This window comes from Papaver somniferum, unplaced genomic scaffold (assembly GCF_003573695.1).
Source record: "Papaver somniferum cultivar HN1 unplaced genomic scaffold, ASM357369v1 unplaced-scaffold_117, whole genome shotgun sequence".
Lineage (NCBI taxonomy): Eukaryota > Viridiplantae > Streptophyta > Magnoliopsida > Ranunculales > Papaveraceae > Papaver > Papaver somniferum.
Window position 1 is genome coordinate 6,713,781 of NW_020620714.1, and position 19,605 is coordinate 6,733,385.

At 35.9% G+C, this 19,605-nt stretch overlaps 1 protein-coding gene across 2 annotated transcripts; it reads right to left on the reverse strand.

Annotated features, from left to right (window-relative positions):
* Nucleotides 1-802: 802 nt before the first annotated feature.
* Nucleotides 803-4,609, reverse strand: LOC113330169 (elongation factor 1-delta 1-like). Of its 2 annotated transcripts, XR_003350097.1 has the most exons (6): nucleotides 2,645-4,609; nucleotides 2,291-2,452; nucleotides 1,827-2,160; nucleotides 1,570-1,690; nucleotides 1,337-1,454; nucleotides 803-1,250 (listed from the first exon to the last, which is right to left on the reverse strand). XR_003350097.1 is itself a non-coding variant. In XM_026577015.1 (5 exons), exons 2-5 carry the CDS (start codon nucleotides 2,429-2,431, stop codon nucleotides 1,202-1,204), a joined length of 429 nt encoding a protein of 142 aa, XP_026432800.1. In that variant the 5' UTR covers nucleotides 2,432-2,452; nucleotides 2,645-4,609; the 3' UTR covers nucleotides 803-1,201. The 2 variants fall into 2 exon arrangements, 1 of the variants encoding a protein (XP_026432800.1); XM_026577015.1 differs by lacking the exon at nucleotides 1,827-2,160.
* Between the last annotated feature and the right edge of the window lie 14,996 nt (nucleotides 4,610-19,605).

Below are 19,605 nucleotides of genomic sequence, written 5' to 3' on the forward strand. Positions count from 1 at the left end.
TGTCAAGCAATTGTTCCATTAATACTACTTTTAACTGATTTTTTAATATCAACACTTTATTGAGAGGTTCGGAAAGAGTCTGCAGTTTTTTAATGGTTGTCAGTCGCCTCATTTTATCGAAATTAGAAAAGTGAAACTTTTCTTATAAAGCCTGAGGAAGTAGGCTGTGCTTGGATGTGTATCTCATGATATGGTTGTTATGGCTTTGCAATGAAAGCTTACCCACACTACAGGAAAAATCATCATTGACGACACTGTATCAGCGTTGTAGTACACCTACGACAACTTCATTTTATGCATTGTGTAGTGGAGGTATTATAGAAAGTCCAAACTTTTCTACAATACTTGACTAAGAGTTGTAAAGGGTGATGTGATTCATGGTTCGACAGTATTTTGGCAAAGTTGTGATTCTCTTTCGATATTTTTTAAAGCCTAACACAACTCTTGCTTGTGTTGTGTGACTATTTTACACAACAAAGGATGCGTATCGTAAAAATATGTAACACAACACTTGTATAAGTTGAAATTCTATCTTAGACAACCTAGGATGTGTATCGTAGAAATATGTAACAACTCTTATTACTATTATGAATAAGATTTACACGACACTTGTTAGTGTTGTAGAACTATGTTGGACAACACCTAGTTATGTCGTAAAGACATTCTTTCATAACCTTTGGTTTGTGTAGTTGAAAACTTGGAACACAACTCTTATTAGAAGTTGTGTGCATATAACTATTTTGAAAAAAAAAATTATAGCTGAAAACCGAATTGCTGAAAGTATTTCACTTTCACATTAAGCTGCCAGTGTAACAAATTTACATTCATTCAAATTAACCTGTCACTCCAATTTCATTCATTCAAGTTAACCTACCAATCACCTTGTATGAAAGTGTGTTGCGCAACGAAAGAAAAGAAAATGATAGATTTTTTTACATGACCAAAAATATCACATAAATAGTAAAACGCATATGTTGGACTCCCCTGCAAATATGGCAGTAGCATACACATTCCAATATGGTGGTCGGGTTACATTGCTAAATGGAAATGATCCGCTTTTGCTGCGCACTCTCTTCTTGGTAAACCAAACAACGATTATGAGAAACATGGCGGTAGATGATACCATAGAGGCACTGGCTTAGACGTGAAGTGTCATAGACCACTTAACCAAAATCCAATAAGGGAATCGATGGATACCAAGTCATCCACAATTTTCATCATAATTTGCAACTTCTCGATACCATATCCAACTGCGACAAGAAATAGGAGAGAAACATAAGTACATTAAGAGAAAGGTAAGATGTTTTGACAGAATCAGTTATTTGAGAGAAGATACTTGCACATTCCCCATGTGAGGCCTTCCATCTGGATACTCCTCATGGTTTCCTCAAGCTTTGCCATATCTGTCTCGTCATCCCATGGCTGCACATCCAACAAAATTGAAGACTTTCCGGCTGAGAGAAAAAGTTAAAATGACAGTTATATATGGTTCTTAGCAAAACCCACAATACCATACACAGAACTAATCGCATTAGTTTCAAAAGAACAATTTAAGGAGCGCATTCTCACATTCTTTCTTCTTGCAAGAGGCTTTGACAGCTGCTGCACGTTCTTCTGCAGCCTTCTTTTCCTCCTCTGTCTCCTCTCCAAAAAGGTCAACATCAGAATCATCGTCATCATCCTCAGCTGGCTGCAACTCAAAAAAAGAAATTGTGTTATAAAGACTACAATGAACTATCAATAGTTCTTGAGCTCTTAAGTAAGTTCTTGTACTAACTATGATCCAAAAAGTACAAAATCAGGCCTGCATAGCAGCATACACATACTGGTTAGAAAGTGAACGACCTGTAGCAGAAGCCAGAAGCAATAAACAACATACTTCAATGAAGAAACCAATCAAGATAGCTACATAACCAAAATCCAATCCCTACTTGGTCCAAATTTCACAATTACGCTCTGATAACAGAAAGATTAAGAAGCAGGTAATTATTGGATCTTTTTTTGGGATGCTAACGCTCCTTCAAAAGTCGGTTTATTCACTGGGAAGCTTCCGAGAGTAACTTTTCAAAAAAATCATATCAATTGAACAGACAGTCATTGACACTGAAGTCTTTCTATCAACCCCGTCTAATATATCCTAGGCCAGTAAAGAAGTATGCCCTACAATCAACGAAAGCAAGTCATTTATCAATGTCCATTACAATGGTTACTGTAGGATGCCGGACTAGCTATTTTTATTACAGGTCATTAGTTTGTAATGTATTACCAACAAAATGAATGTATGACTTACCATGGGGGGTTTGATCCCAACCCTTTGGAAGAGTTCAGGGTTCATAAGAGGTAGGTCAATACATTCTTTTACTTCTCTAATCTGATCAGATAATCCACCAACAGCCGAGTAGCTCAAGTTTCCAGGATCTTCATGAATCATATTATAAACAACTGGATCAACCTGAGATCAAATCAAATACAATTCATGAAAGATGGCACCAAAGATTGTTATTTTCTTTTTCTGGTACGCTTGAGTACGGGTTTTTGAAACTTTAAAGCCTCTAACAAACCCTTGAAATCAATCGTCTAAGCGCAAGTCCAATTCAACCGACTCTAAAGAAGAAATAGAAACAAAGATGAAGAAAAATCTTACTAGTGTCCATCTCTAAGGCCACCAAACTTCTCTTGACCACCAGTAGTACATAATTGGTCCAACGTTTGTGTGGAAATCCAATGGATAAACTTCAACACCAATTGTAGTTGCAAAATTAACAACAAGAAAAAGATTCTTATCAATAACCAAAATCAAACTATCAATTAACAAAAATCATTATCAACAGCCAAAATCAAACTATAAATTAACAAAAATCACTATCAAAACTACTTCCGTTCGTATTTCTTCTCGAATTCTCAGGTAAGATGTCTTTTAACAAAAGTAGCCTTTCCGGTTCATTCTAAACCAGCTGCATCTAATAAGCAAACCATCCCCATAGCATTTCTGGCTAACAACTGCAACCACCAGCATCAGCTCTGTAATCATTCATACTACCAATACCCAGATGAAAATGATCATTTGTTTCCTTTGTTCGGGTTGGGTGGTTTTGGGCGTGAGCTACTCGCACCGTTTAGACCGTGAGTGTTGCAGACATTTGATGTCCCACCGGCGTGGCCAGACCGCCTCAGCGCCCTTGTTTCCAAGGGGAACACTCTTCGCTCGACCTTTCTCGATGCAGATAGTTCGACTTTCCGTCACGTTTTCAAATCTCCGCACTAATTCACTTTCCCAGTGACACCCCTGCCAAGTACATCCTGCCTTACCGGAGTTGTCCATCCCGGAACATCCGCCCAGGCTTGATCCATCGATCTGCTGATCCGACCCGGCCACCGACGGTATTCGACCAGTCGCTTTCAATTTTTGGGGACTACCTTACCTGCCAGCAAGGGATTGACCGCCCTTGCTTGCAAAATCTATCCCCATACTACCAATACCTATCACCTACAATTATTTCACAGCTGCACTTCCACAACAACATCACCTGCTCAACCACAACGAACCACTTTGCACTTCAACGATTCCATCTCAATTTCTTCTTTTATAGTCCAGCTCAACTCCATCTACCACAATACTACCACAACCAAATCCCTGCAACACCTAAGCCGCTGCACCACCAAACTGCTGCAACAAAACTCTTCCTGTTGAGCTTGGTCTTATTTCATCCCTAACTGAACCCTACATCTTCAACACAAAGCCAAATCCCAAACCCCTTCTACTATGTATTACCACTTCATTGCAGTAGCAACTTCAACAGCATCACTGCAATTCCATCAGCCCTACTATTCCCATTTCAACAGCAAACCCTTGTATTTAACATCAATACCAGCTACAATTTCCTCTTCTTAATCACCATCCACCAGGTTTAACTCCTTTTCCATCTCAACTATTCCTCTTCTATATTTCGAATTCAATTGCATCTCAGTTCTCAATTACCTTCGAGTTAAACCCAATTTCATAAATCGATAATCCCCAAATTTTGCCAAACCCTAGTATTCTCTGTCAGAAATTAGTACTCAATTTTCTCACAAACTCTCAATCTTTTTCTTCTCAGTAAAACCCCTAAGAATTTACAGCAGATAACATCCCTTTTCTCGCTGAAACTCCGTTCAAATCCCACTAGAGACTCAACCAATTCATTCTCGGGTTCATCTTCAACAATTCAACAAAACCCATCAAATATCGAACCATCAACTCCTTTATGTGCACTCAATTTCATCAAAAACCTAACTTATTCTCCTCCAACCCAAACTTGATTTCTAGCAGCAGAAACACAAATTCCACAAATCCAACCCATAATTGCTTATTCTTCCAATTCGTAGAAAACCTTATCTTCGATTCAGTTGTATTCTGCCATCTAAAACAGCAAAATCCCCTTCTTCTTCTTGGTTGCAAGATAGATCCAGATTTAAACCAAAACCCTAATCAACCACCATCAGTGGTTCGAATCAAACTCTCTTTATCTTTTTCTCCCTCGATCTCTTGTTTTCTATCTAGATCTCTTTTTTTTTCTCGAAAAAAAAATATTAAAGCAGCGGTATCTGTGGAGGAGAGGAGAGGAGGGGAGAGGAGAGGAAGAAAGAGAGTTCGAGTGACTAACTGAGAGGGTTCGGTGAATAAACAAATGCTCCGAGAAAAAAAAAAAGTGAATCCTAATGAAAAAGATCGACGGAATATGTTTCGCTTGATCCACTCATACAGATTAAGAAAAGATCTTGACAGTTGAGATTGTATTTTGGATGCTCATACGGATTTAGAACCATGTGTGTTTCTCTTTGTGCTAATACGAACTCATGTATTGGGTTTAATTATGAACTTTTGACACGACAAAAATTCAAAAAATATATTTATAAATTTAGGACATTGTTATCGACATTCTGATATTAAAAAATCCAAAAAATACATAAGAATGAAACGAGAAAATGAAAAATGAATTCGATAATCGGTGAGTTTCTTTGTGCTTTTGTGCTTTCTCTTTATGCTTCTGGTTTGAATTTCGACTAGTTACATAGGTCATGAAGTAATTTCAGGTAGTCATACAGGTCATGAAGTAACTTCAAACTTAGCAGGATACATCATCGAAATCGACAAATATGAAACTCAAGTGTTGATTTGAACTTCGAATGTGGTATAAAGGCATACAAAATATGAACAAAGATGCTCCGGGAGGGCTATGACTTCAAACTTAACATGATACGTCATCGAAATTGATGAATATGAAGCTTAGTGTCGATTCGAACTTCAAATATGGTATAACGACATACAAACTATGAACCAAGAAGCTCTGAGAGGGTTCTAACTTAAAACTTAGCATGATACATCATCAAAATCGATAAATATGAAGCTCAATGTCGATTTGAACTTCAAACTTAGTATAATGGCACATAATCTATGAACCACGAAGCTCTGAGAGGTTTCCGACATCAAACATAGCATGATACATCATCGAAATTGATGAATATGAAGCTTAGTGTCGATTCGAACTTCAAATGTGGTATAACGACATACAACCTATGAACCAAGAAGGTCTGAAAGGGTTTTGACTTCAAACTTAGCATGATACATCATCAAAATCGATAAATATGAAGCTCAATGTTTATTCGAACTTCAAACTTGGTATAATGGCATATAATCTATGAACCGCGAAGCTCTGAGAGGGTTCTGACTTCAAACATAACATGATACATCATCGAAATTGATGAATATGAAGCTTAGTGTCGATTCGAACTTCAAATGTGGTATAACAACATACAAAATATGAACCAAGAATCTCTCAGAGGGTTCTGACTTCAAACTTAGCATGATACATCATCAAAATCGATAAATATGAAGCTCAATATCGATTCGAACTTCAGACTTGGTATAATGGCATATAATCTATGAACCACGAAGCTTGGAGAGGGTTCTGACTTCAAACATAGCATGATACATCATCGAAATTGATGAATATGAAGCTTTGTGTCGATTCGAACTTCAAATGTGTTATAACGACATACAAACTGTGAACCAAGAAGCTCTGAGAGGGTTCTGACTTCGAACTTATCATGATACATCATCACAATCGATAAATATGAAGCTCAATGTCGATTCAAACTTCTAACTTGGTATAATGGCATATAATCTATGAACCAAGAAGCTATGAGAGGATCCTGACTTCAAACATAGCATGATACATCATCAAAATTGATGAATATGAAGCTTAGTATCGATTCGAACTTCAAACGTGGTATAACGACATACAAACTATGAACCAAGAAGCTCTGAGAGGGTTCTAACTTCAAACATAGCATGATACATCATCGAAATCGATAAATATGAAGCTCAGTGTCGATTCAAACTTCAAATGTGGTATAACGACATACAAACTATGAACCAAAAAGCTTTGAGAAGGTTCTGACTTCAAAATTAGAATGATACATCATTGAAATTGATGAATATGAAGCTCACTGTCGATTCAAACTTCAAGTTAGGTATAATGACTTACAAACTATGAACCAAGAAGTCTGAAATTTCACAAAAACGATGAATCCAACCATTTAATGGTAAGATTCCATGGAAATATTTACGAAACCTTAAAAACACATAAAACTTGGTAAGAAAGATGAATCCATCAATTTACAGGTAAGATTCCTTCGGAATATTCTACGAAACCTTAAACAAACCCTATTTTGCATATTGTATGCATACCAGGCTCCGAGATCGAAACCTGGCCGGGAGTGGACTACTACAAGTCAGAAACTTGGTAAGAACGACGAATCCATCCATTTACAGGTAAGATTCCTTCGTAATATTCTATGAAACCTTAAACAACCCTATTTCTGCATATTGTATGCATACCAGGCTCCGAGATCAAAACCTGTCCGCGAGTTGACTACTCTAAATCAGAAACTTGGTAAGAACGATGAATCCATCCATTTAAAGGTAAGGTTCCTTCAAAATATTCTACGAAACCTTAAACAAACCCTATTTCTTCATATAGTACGCAAAACAGGCTCCAAGATCGAAACTTGTCCTCGAGTTGACTACTCTAAGTCGGAAACTTCGTAAGAACGATTAATCCATCTATTTACAGGTCAGATTCATTTGGAGTATTCCCCGAAATCGTAAGAAAACCCTATTATGGCATATTGTATGCATACCCTGGCCCCGAGATCGTAACCTGGACGTGAGTGGACTACTATAATTCGGAAACTTCGTAAGAACGATGAATCCATCCATTTACAGGTAAGATTCATTTGGAGTATTCCCCGAATCCGTAAACAAATCCTATTATGGCATATTGGATGCATACCCTGGCTCTGAGATCGTAACCTGGTCGTGAGGGGACTATTATAAGTCGGAAACTTCGCCAGCCTCTATCAATTGGGACATGGGCACGTAAGAACGATGAATCCATCCATTTATATGTAATATTCCTCCGGAATATTTCCAGAAACCTTAAACAAACCCTATTCTGGCATATTTTATGCATACCCTGGCTCCGAGATCAAAACCTGGCCAGGAGCGGACTACTATATATGTATGACAGTTCGCAAAAACGATGAATCCAACCATTCACGGGAAAGAAAATGCCTCCGAGATCGAAACCTGGTCAGGAGCGGACTACTATAACCCAATCTCAATAGACCTCCGAGATGGAACTTTAGTAAGATTCCATGGGAATATTCTCAATAACTTCGAACTTCCGGGTTCACGATTTTGGTCCTGGAATGTTTTCGGATATTACTACCCAATCTCAATAACCCTAAGTTAGTGATTTAACCCAATATATATATATATATATATATATATATATATATATTGTTGCAGAAGTGAGAAAATTTTTGCAGAACCGGATAACAAAATATTTTTTTGTTGAAGTGAGAAAATTTTGCAGAAATAAGAAAAATTCTGCATAAGTGAGAAAAATTTGTCGTATCCTTACGATGACTTTTATTAAAAGTTGTGGAAGGGGATGTAGAAAAACTTTCATCACAACCATCCATTTCCATCTAAAGTCATCCGTTATTTTATTTTATTTTTCTATTTTCCATATTATTATCGTATCTATTCATTCCTTTTCCATTTCAAACATTTTATTTCCTTCACAGAGCTGCAACTTCATCCCCCTCTGTCGTCTTCACTGAAATCACCACCATCTCCCCCTCCATCGTCTCCAACTCCAACAACTCTGTTAATTAATATCGTCTTCAACTACATCGATCTCGACTTCGTCTTCCATCTAGGAGGATGAGGATCAAATCCCTCATCCTCATTTCTTCCAACGTTCTATAAGTGTTGTTATACATTTTTATTAAAAATAAAATAAAAAGCCAAAACTTGTGAACGGTAAGGATGGTTGATGAGCTAGACTTCCATGCAGTAGATTCATGATCGAATCTCTCCTCTAACCTCATTTTTTCCAACATTCTATATTTTTACTTCAACAACAGTTACAAGTGTTGTTATACGTTTTTATTAAAAAAAGAAAAAAAAAACAAAACTCGTGAACTGTAAGGATGGTTGATGAGCTAGACTTCCATGCAGTAGGTTCATGTTCGAATCTCCCCTCTAACACTATTTTTCATCATCATATTTTGATGTTCTTCAACAACTCTTGTGAAAATTGTGATATGCTTAGTCACTACCTTTATGGAACAGAGTTGTTATAGCTAAATATCGTCACAACTCTTTTGCTTAAGGAGTTGTCGTTTTTTTTCTTAGCGCAACCCCTTGTTTTCTAAGGATTGGCAGTGATGATATACGACAACTCTTTCTTTGAAAACAGTTGTAAAGCATAGGACTTTCTACGATGTTTAGCGAAGAGCTGTAAATCTCCGGTTGTATATGTATATTTTTCCTGTAGGGCTAGGTCTATTTGATTCATTTCCTCAGCTTTTGGGTTGATTTGAAGGAAAAGATGAACATATGTTAAGTCATCTTAAATATATTTGATAAATATTCTTGAATTTTCTTGCATTTAGAGTTCCACCTGGTTCAGACCTTACGGGCCACTCGAAATAATAGATTTGTAAGACAGGAATACTGTTTTGAAGGATTTCAATGATAAGTTTATTAATTTGCATTTGTCATCATGACTTAAAGCTCGCATGGGACTGAGGTGGTGGTGGATATATAATAAACAACTGAAGGATGAGAATCCACAACTGGTATTTCAATTCCTTCTTATTTTATTTAGTCACCAGTAATTACCACATATAGGAGGACATTTCACCTAAATGAGCGTATTCTACTAACTTGAAGCAATAATTTAATGTCGCAGTTCTGCAGTTTCTATGAGCAAATTTTTACTGTAACCCTCATGAATGAGTCATGAAGGAGTGACCGGAGAAGAAGATACAATGAGAGTAATCAAAACTAGCGGTTCCATCAAGAATAAATTAGAAGATTATCTTCTGCAGTTTGATCAAGAACGGGGAAGGCGACTATTCTCTTGAAGAATCTTAATTAGTGACTCTTGAAGAATCTTAATTAGTGATAGTGTCATAGAAGTATTGTTTCACTGGACCTCATAAAAGGATTGCTCCTCGGTTGATTTGCATGTCAAGCGTAAAGCTTAAATCTATTAATTGACCAAAATGATTGCATTGGTTAAATTTATACAATTAAAGCAGTTAATACAGATCGCACATTCGCAATAAGTTGAGTCTTTTGATTTGTAATGTAAACTATACATGAGGTACACGTTATGCTTCCTTTGTTACTTTTTATGGGCATCTAGTAATATCTTTGGTGAGCAAAGAAAGTAGTCCTGTCAGAATCAGAAGTAATAATATATATTAATATGTATTGTCGTCGACAGTTTGGAAATCCATTTAAGATATCGTTGCAATGGCAGAATAGCTTCATCGATCAATTATGTGTCGTTATTAACGGCTTTTCATTACCATTAGTGTCCGAGTAATTACTTATAAGCCGGCTTTTCATTAACGGCTTCATCGATCAATTATGAGTCGTTATTAACGGCTTCTCGACCATTTAATTACGAGAGATACTAATCTTATAAAAACAACCTGGCCTTATTGATAAAACGGAAACAGCATTCCTTGATATCTTGCAAAATTAATGTCATGGCAATCGAGGAAGTGAACTGCTAAAGTGGAAAGGAGCTACAAAATGAGAAACACATGAATGATCGTTTTTGTATAATAAACAGGTTAAGGGGAATGAACACTAATCAATTATTTACTAGGAAATATGCACGTTTATAGGGTGACATCAATGTTGACATTTATGTTACCTACTAGTGATTTTGACTTATAAACACCACTGTATTTTCATATACTTTTCATGTGAGATGCAAAAGAGTGAGTCTACAGATGCTTATGTTTCCATTTTCAGTTTATGGAGAGAAAACAATACTAATAGAATGCATGTTATCCTGTTTACCTCATCACCTGCTCCTTCACGCCCTGTGACTCGAGCTTCCCGTGGCATTGACAAACCAATCCACCGGCTCAATCTCCATCTCCAAACCTTACGACATATCTTCCCAATTCCCCGCTCTCACTTGTATGCTCTTAGGGATATAAGTTCGAATGCCTTCATGAAAGATGAGTACGATCCTATGTTGAAAACTAATACGTGGGAACTTGTACCTCGACCACGTGATGCTCATGTTATTCGTTCCATGTGGCTATTTCGTCACAGATATCATGTCGATGGTTCCTTGCGGCGATACAAGGCTCGTCTTGTTGCTAATGGTAAATCTCAGCAAGTTGGGGTTGATTGTTTTGAAACGTTTAGTCCGGTTGTCAAACCTGCTATTATTCGTACTGTTCTTACTATTGCTACTTCACGTTCTTGGCCAATTCATCAGCTAGATGTTAATAATTATTTTCTCCATGGTGATCTGACCGAGACAGTTTATATGCACCAGCCTCCGGGATTTGTTGATTCTGCTCACCTTGATTACGTACGCCGACTACGTAGATCCCTATATGGTCTCAAGCAGGCTCCTCGGGCGTGGTTTCAGAGGTTTGCCAAGTTTATTACTAATTGTGGTTTTCGTGGTAGTGTGTGTGATCCATCTCTCTTTCTTTATCAATCCGGCTCAGATACGACATATTTACTGTTATATGTTGATGATATTGTTTTGACTGCCTCTAACAATACTCTCCTACACCGCTTCATTGATTTAATGAAACGGAAATTTGCCATGTCTGACCTTGGACCGCTACATCATTTTCTAGGTATTACGGTAACTCGATCATCTTCAGGGTTATATTTATCTCAGTCATTATATGCTCAGGACATCATTGCTCGTGCCTCCATGACACAATGTAACCCAGTGGCTACTCCGGTCGAAACTAACTCCAAACTCAGTGCTACTTCTGGTCCTGCGATTGAGGATCCCACTCCATACAGAAGCTTAGTTGGAGCATTACAGTACCTCACTTTCACCCGGCCAGATATTTCATATGCAGTTCAACAGGTATATTTATTCATGCACGACCCACGAGAGCCTCACATGCAGTCCCTTAAGCGAATCATTCGCTATCTTCAGGGAACAATTCATCACGGTTGGTTTATCTCGGTCTCCACTGCTTCTGGATTAACGGCATACTCTGATGCTGACTGGGCGGGATGTCATGATTCTCGTCGATCGACTTCGGGTTATTGCGTCTTTGTTGGTGACAACCTCATCTCCTGATCATCTAAACGTCAGGCAACAATTTCTCGATCCAGTGCTGAAGCTGAATACCAGGGGGGTAGAAAATGTTGTTGCTGAAACTACATGGCTTCACAACCTCCTTCTAGAGCTTCATCTTTCTATACGACGTGCTACTATCCTATATTGTGATAATGTGAGTGTGATTTATATGTCTGGAGACCCTGTTCAACATCAGCGCACCAAGCATGTGGAAATTGATATACACTTTGTACATGAATGCGTTCGTATTGGTGACATTCATGTTCTACACGTCCCCTCTAAAAACCAGTATGCTGACATCTTCACCAAGGGACTACCTTGTCACCTATTTGTTCGTTTTCGGTCTAGTGTTAGCGTTTGCTCCTCTCCCGCTCATACTAAGGGTGTGTAATAGAATGCATATTATCCTGTTTACCTTATTTAGAATAAAGATAATTATCTCCGACATAACTCTTGTATTCTCCAGAGGTATTTTTGAATTTGAATATAAATCTGATTCCTGGAGAACTTCACTCTCCAAGGAAATTATCCTCAATCCAAGATGGTATCATCCAACCATCGATTCCTCTTCTAAAAACCTTAAACAATAGCATGAGAAAAGAAATCTCATCACCCGACTTTTGTCGTCACAAACATCAAAACCCTAATCCGTGTTATCCTTGATATCAAACAAGATGAATATTCGTCATGGATTTTTCTATTTGAACTTCATCTTCAAGCACATCAATTACTCTTCCTAATTGATGGATCGCAAAAACCTGCTGATGTTGAAGCCGGCACTGAAAAGAAGTTGGATGCTCTCTGCCGTCAATGGATTTTCGTTACCATGACTAAGGATTTAATGCTCACCGTTCTCAAGAAAGGAAAAACTGCAAAGGAGATTTGGGATCATCTTAAAACTGTTCACCCCTGCAGTTCTGAGAAGCTTTTAATCATCTTGTAATTTCTTTTTTGGGCTTCGTGCATCATTAACAGATCACCTATTGCTCTAAACGACCAATTAGATTCATTAGCAACACAAAACACGTTACGAGTTCGCATGAAAATGTTTAAACTAACTTAAAATTTTCACAAAATTGGTTAAATAGATCAAAATCAATAATTTCTGGGTGAAAAAGACATCTAGATTTTAATACTATTTAAATGGACAAAATTGTAAAAATGGCCAGGATATAAACAGTTTCATTCTGCCCATTTTCAAATACTTTTTCTTATTTTTAATTTACATAGGATGCGTCCAGTTTCATCCTCGCTATTTTTTAAGTTTAAGCAAGGATGAGTCTAGTTTCATCCTTGCTATTTTTTTTGTGTCCATTTCACGCATACTAATTTTTACTCGTCCATTAGAACCGTGTTTTAAAAATATTTGGACAAATGACCCATTTTCCGTAAAATTTTCAAGTTTGATACTCTTGAAATTCGTTTAATAGGTTTGTAAAACGAGTTCCGCTGGATGTAGATCTACAATCAAAATTCGTTTCGAATCAATATTTTGAAGAGAGAAATCAGTTGTTGCTCAAGAACAAATAAATGCTTTTATAAAAGTTTGTTGGAAACTATCGGATCTAAATTTTTGAATACAAAATCAGAGAAATATAAAGGGGATTCGTCCTTTTGGGATACGGAAAATGGGTCATTTGTCAAAATATTTTTAAAACATGGTTCAAATGGTCGAGTAAAAATTATTATGGGTGAAATGGACACCAAAACAATAGCAAGGATGAAACTGGATTCATCCTAACTTAAACTTAAAAATAGCAAGGATGAAACTGGATGCATCCTGATGTAAATTAAAAATAAGAAAAAGTATTTGAAAATGGGTAGGATGAAACTGTTTACATTTGGCTACGTTTACATTTTTGTCCATTTAAACAGTATCAAAATCTAAATGTCCTTTTCACCCAGGAATTGTTGATTTTGGTCTTTTTAATCAATTTTGTGTTTGGGATAACTGTTTGAATATATTTGGTTTCATTTTCCGCAATTTTCTTTCTCTCTTCTGCTGGTGTTTGTTGTTGGAGAACATAATTCTTTCGCCTAAACTTCAATATTTGACCTTAAAACTTTTAGATCCAGTGAATCCAACTCTAATAATAGCTAAGTTCTTTGAATCTTCTTCAATCTAACAAGTAGCAGGTCCCTGTTTCTAGCCCCAAAATGTAGTTGCAGGAAATCCCACAACTAACACCCTTAAGAATTTGTAAAAATCTAGACATATTGGACATGAAAATGAAGATTAAAGTGCTAAAAATGTAAAATGGACACAAGGGATTTTTTACATGGTTCGATCAATCTGATCCACATCTATGGTTCTTCACTATGAGTGTTGAAATTATATGAATATTACATTTAGAATCTCCATTAATGAGTATTTGGAGCTCTTGATCTAGTTTTAGTTGATGGAGGAAGAAGATGACTACAAAAGTTAAGGTTGACTCCTCATTTTCTCTTTCCTGCCTTTTTCTTTATATATGTGTTTACATAGTGGATGACAACTAATACAGCCCATATTTTCGGATCTCACGTGCGTCAATATCGCACACTTACAATGGCTCTACTCGTGAGTTGATGACGTCATTGGTCTCGTCATTTGGGATATACTGCATGCGGTCGCATTCGCTCCTATATTAGGATATCATTTCGCATGCTAACGAATTGTGCGATATTTTGCCCCTACAAAAATGTTAAAACTTTTTCATTGATGATTACGTAGCTTTTTCTACTTCTGATTTGATTTGGGATGTATTTCAGTTGTTTGATGTGAAACTATAATGGAAGCACTTAAATATCTAGTACTCCCTCTGTCCTAAATTATTAGTCCGTTTTGACTAAGTCAAAATATTAAGGAAACCGGAGGAGTGTACAAAACTACCCCTATTAAATGATACATTTTTACTAAAATTAATAGGAGTATATGGAGTATGTAAGAAAAATACATTGGTAATTATAATATATATAGAAATATTTAAATAGAAGATTAAAATAAAAATCTTTATGAATTGATTTAATAGATTTGTTTTCTATTGAGAAAGATATCATTTAATATTTAGATTGGTGATATTTAAAATAATTTTATAATTATAAAAGTTTGAAGAATATTTTTCAGAGTTTAACTAAAAAATATGACTATAAACAGATGCTGGACAGTATTTTAGGATAGACGAAAATATAATAGAGGACAGAAATTTTAGGACAGAGAGAATAATTATTTAAATACGGTATCTGAGTAAATAATGGTCAGACATTGTTCCACCGTATAAAGTACGAGATATGCTAATCTTATAAAGACAGCCAGGCCTTGTTGATAAAAAGAAACGACATGATCATTCGACTCATTCCTTGATATTATATAAAAAACAAATATCATGGCAAATCAAGGAAGTGAACAACTAAAGAGGAAATTAAGTAGCTACAAAATGAAAAACATATTTTGTTTAACAGGTCAAGGGGAATGAATTCAAATTTATAGGGTGACATTAAGACCGGAGATCTTATGGATTCTGCAATTTAATGCTCTCTTTTAATTAAAACAAGACACTCCATCTAATCAATTGTATAAATTTTCACAGCATTGTGGGTTGACATCCCCACTCTTGATATTCACTGTATCTCTATTTTTTCTAGTAGAAGACGAAAAGAGAAAGAGAGAAGGTAGTAGAATTGCAAGGATTAATGTTAGAAACACCCAAACTTCCTGAAGGTTTCTTCGAAATCGAAGACAGAGGAAGAAAAGAATTCACAAGGCAATCTCTTTTCATTTTGTTTAAACCTTAATTAAGAATTCTTAACAAATCATGAATTTTTAGTCATGGTTAAGGTCGTAGGGAAAATCTGATTAAATGGCGTAATTGGCCTGAAAGATCAAATACCTTGGAGCCTGCTGAAAACGTACAAGAATTTGTTGATGAATTTGAAGAAAGGTTTCAAACATTCACTCTCCTTGGATTAGATATTGTAGGAATTAATTTGTTATTTTATACATTGGTTTGCTTGTTTGTATTAGTTTGTTCATGTTTGATTGTTTGTTTGTTTTTCGCATTTATAGCTTACGTATGAGAAAGCAAAAGAGGAAGGGGAAGGGTACAGTTCGAGGAGAGTTGCAAGCAAATCATTATCATTTCATGGAGAGACGAATGAATTAGGTGAGGTACCGAATGAGGATGTAACCGAGAGTGACAATGCTTCTTCCGATCCCTGCATGCTCAGAGAGAGAACCTCCAAGAACAACTTAAATTCTGAGAGGGAAACAGAAGATTTCTTTTCATGTTTCTGATATAAGGACTCCTGATCACATGGTCGAAGGAAGTGGTCATATATTTCAGCTTCCAGAAGTAGATTTTGATGAAAGTACACCCAGAGTACTGATCGTTTAACAGGATCTAAGAGGAGAAAATCTGGAAAGGTCAGGAGGTTTCGGAATGAATCAACTGTACTAGAGGATGTTCAAAGTTGAGACAAATTTGAAGCTGACCATGGGGTGGAGAAGGATGGTGAAGGACCTATAGAGGATGCTACAGATGATTAGTTACGGTGGAAGGGTATCGATGTTATATAGTAAATAAAATACTGATCATGAAGTGGAAGTGATTTTAACTCATTCGGACGACTTTGAAGTGATTTCAGCTCATACATCTGAAGATGAAATAATTTCGATGAATTCGGATAGTAGTACTCATAGTGACGGCGAACCTTCCTTGTTTACCCTTGGTGTGTTTGCGTCGAATGAAGATAATCACAATTAGATGGTTGAATCCGGTAAGGATCTCATAATTGAATTCTCAGTTTTTTGCCTTGTTGCATAGATCTGTTTACTCATGGTTTTGATTTGATTACAAATGTATGTAGGTAGGTGCAAGGTGCCTCAAGCATCCCAACTACAGAGTGCATTTTCCAGTAAGTCTAGGCCTAAAAAATCTTGTACTATAGTATTCTAAAGCATGGAGGAAAAAAAAAATTTAGTTATTGTTAATTGTATCCTTCTTAGGACAAATGTTGGCAAGTATATACTTGAAAGAACCTGATTGGAGCTGCACGGAAAATGTTAGATCCATGCAAATAGGAAAACAAACAAACAATTACAAAAACAAGCAAAATACGATAAAAAGAATGAAAAATTAGAAATTACAGGGAAATAGAAGATGATGATTTAAGAAGGATTATCATAGTGATCTTTTGGATAGAAAGTAATCTCAAATAGCAAAGTATGTCCTTTGATGATTGTAATGATACACATTTTCTGACTGTTTATATAGGCAACCTGATCTTGAAGGTCTCTACTCGTTATGAACAGACAAACCCTATCAAATTTCGTAATTGTCGGAAGAGTGTCTCCTTTCTCTCAAAGGATGCAAAGTTGGTTATTTTTTTTCCTTTATTTTGATATAGCACAATTAATTAATGTATAGGTATTTAACATGAATATTTGTACTTATTGTCTTAATTATACTAGCAAATTAATAATTTCCTAAACTCGTTTAAAATTACATGTTTGAAATTACATATATACAACAAAAGAGATGGGGTTATTAAATGGACTTGATATTCTTAATTTCCTGCACAATCAAAATAAAGATCATTAACTAATCAAATGAATTACAACATGTGAATCTCGGTGCATTAAAAAAAGATTCATAGTGCATTAAAGAAATATTTGCATGTTGTAATTAATTTCATTAATTAATAATCTTCATTTTGGTTATGCAAGAAATTAAGCATAGCATTAATTGATGGTCTTCATTTTGATTGTTCGCTTAATTACCCTATCCGTGTAGCTAACCATTAATTTAATAGTATAATTAAGGCAATAAATGCAAAGATTAATGTTGTATATCTACACATTAATTGATCGCCAATCAAAATTAAGGAGAAAAATAACCAAACTTTGCATCATTTGAGAGAGAGGCGCCATTCTTCCAACAATTGTAAAATTTTTGATAGGATTTATCTATTCATGACAAGTGGATACATTCGACATCAGGCTTCCTATATAAAACGTCATAAAATGTGTTTTTTTACTATCATCAAAGGCAATACTTTGCTATTCGAGATCATTTTCTATCCAATAGATCACTATGATAATCCTTCTTATATCATTATTTTCCATTTTCTTGTAATTTGTAATTTCTCATCTTGCTTATCATATTTTGCTTTTTTTCGTTACTGTTTGTTTGATTTCCTATTTGCATGAATCTAACATTTTTCATGCACGTACAAGCAGATTCTTTCAAATAGATACATGCGGAGATTTGCCCTAAAAAAAATACGATTAGCCAGTGGATATCCTTAAATACATAGTGGAAAATAAAATATTCCAAAGCATTAAATAGGACAAATGAATTTCTTTTCTAAAATCAGGCATATATTTTTTTTAGACGGCACTAAATTGGTCATATGGTTGAACAATAGGGTAATCTTAGGTTCTACCCCTCTGGTGTCAATCTATCTCTGTTAGTCGTCTTTTAAGCTTTGGCCTATAACAGAGAATTTTTCTCTAATAGTCCACCGAGCTCATTAGTTTAGTCCACCCAGCATAGCAAATTAGCTAGTCCATCATGTTTCATATCGGTAATTTTCGTTCGCAAAGTAAAAAGAGAAAAAAATGGGAGAGAGACTTTATGAGCTCTTCACACTTCGTAGTTTAGTCCATCAAGCCTCTTTTACATTCATAGATGTACTCCCATAATCGAGTATGTCATAGGTATATCGGTCACATGGCGTATAGTAAACTGTACTGAAACATCTATACTGGCACACGACTATCAAGCGTCACCTTTATATTCCATCTTCAAATGTACAACATAGACGTACATCTACAAAAGGTGGAAGGGTTGTCTTACCCATGTTATATCACCAAGATCGTCAAACCTATTGGTTATAAAGTTTCAATAACAAAACGGTGCACGAGATGTGCGTGTCACCTTTGTGGCAGAAAGGTACGTCAATCATCTTCTTCTTTAAAATTTATTCTGCTACTTTGTTGATTGTTTCTACAAGCATGGAATTCAGCGATTAGTTTAGTAATTTGCACTTGTCATCATGACTTACAGAACTGATGGGATAGAGATGGTGATGGACATTAAACAACTGACGGCTGACTATCCGCACCTGGTACTATTGATTTCCCTCTTAATTTTTGTTTTATTTTCATTAATAGTATAATGAATGAATTTCAACATTTGTTTTTTGATGCTGGATGAATTTCAACATATATGACATTAAAATTAAAGGAGGGAATGCTATTAACTTGAAGCAAGAATTTAATGTCGTGGTTGTGCAGTTTCTATGAGCAAATTCTTTGTTTCAGCCCTCGTGATTTAGACACAAAGGAGTGGTCGTAGAAGCAGATACAATCTAAGTAATCGAAAGTAGGGGGTCAACCAAGAATGAATTCGAAGAGTATCATCAGCAGTTTGACCAAGAACCGGAATGTGACTATTCCAGTGAAGACTCTTAGGTGAGAGTGTCATATAACATACACAATTTTTTCAATGGAATGAACGCCAGAGAAGACCTAATTCCTTGAGCTTATTATTTGAGAGTTTATATGGTTGCTGACCAGAAGAAACTGAAGCACCTTCAATAAGAACATTAATTAATTTTTGTCTCTCTCTTTCTTTCTTTTTTTCCTTTTTTTTTTGTTTGTTTGTCGGATGATCTTTAACTTTTGCGAAAAGAATATACTTGTGAATTCGGAAAAATTGTAGTTTAAAATTGATATCTGTTCTTTTTTGAGAGGTAAGGCATTTCTGGTAAGCAAAAAGACTTGTTCGTACATAAAGTTATCTATAAACAGAGGTGTGTAATTACAAAAGTCCAAAAGCAACCATTGCTCTATTATGCCGTGTTATTTTCCAAATTGACATGGCCTCGTGTATGCTAGAACTTACCACCACACGACTCTGCTCGGAGC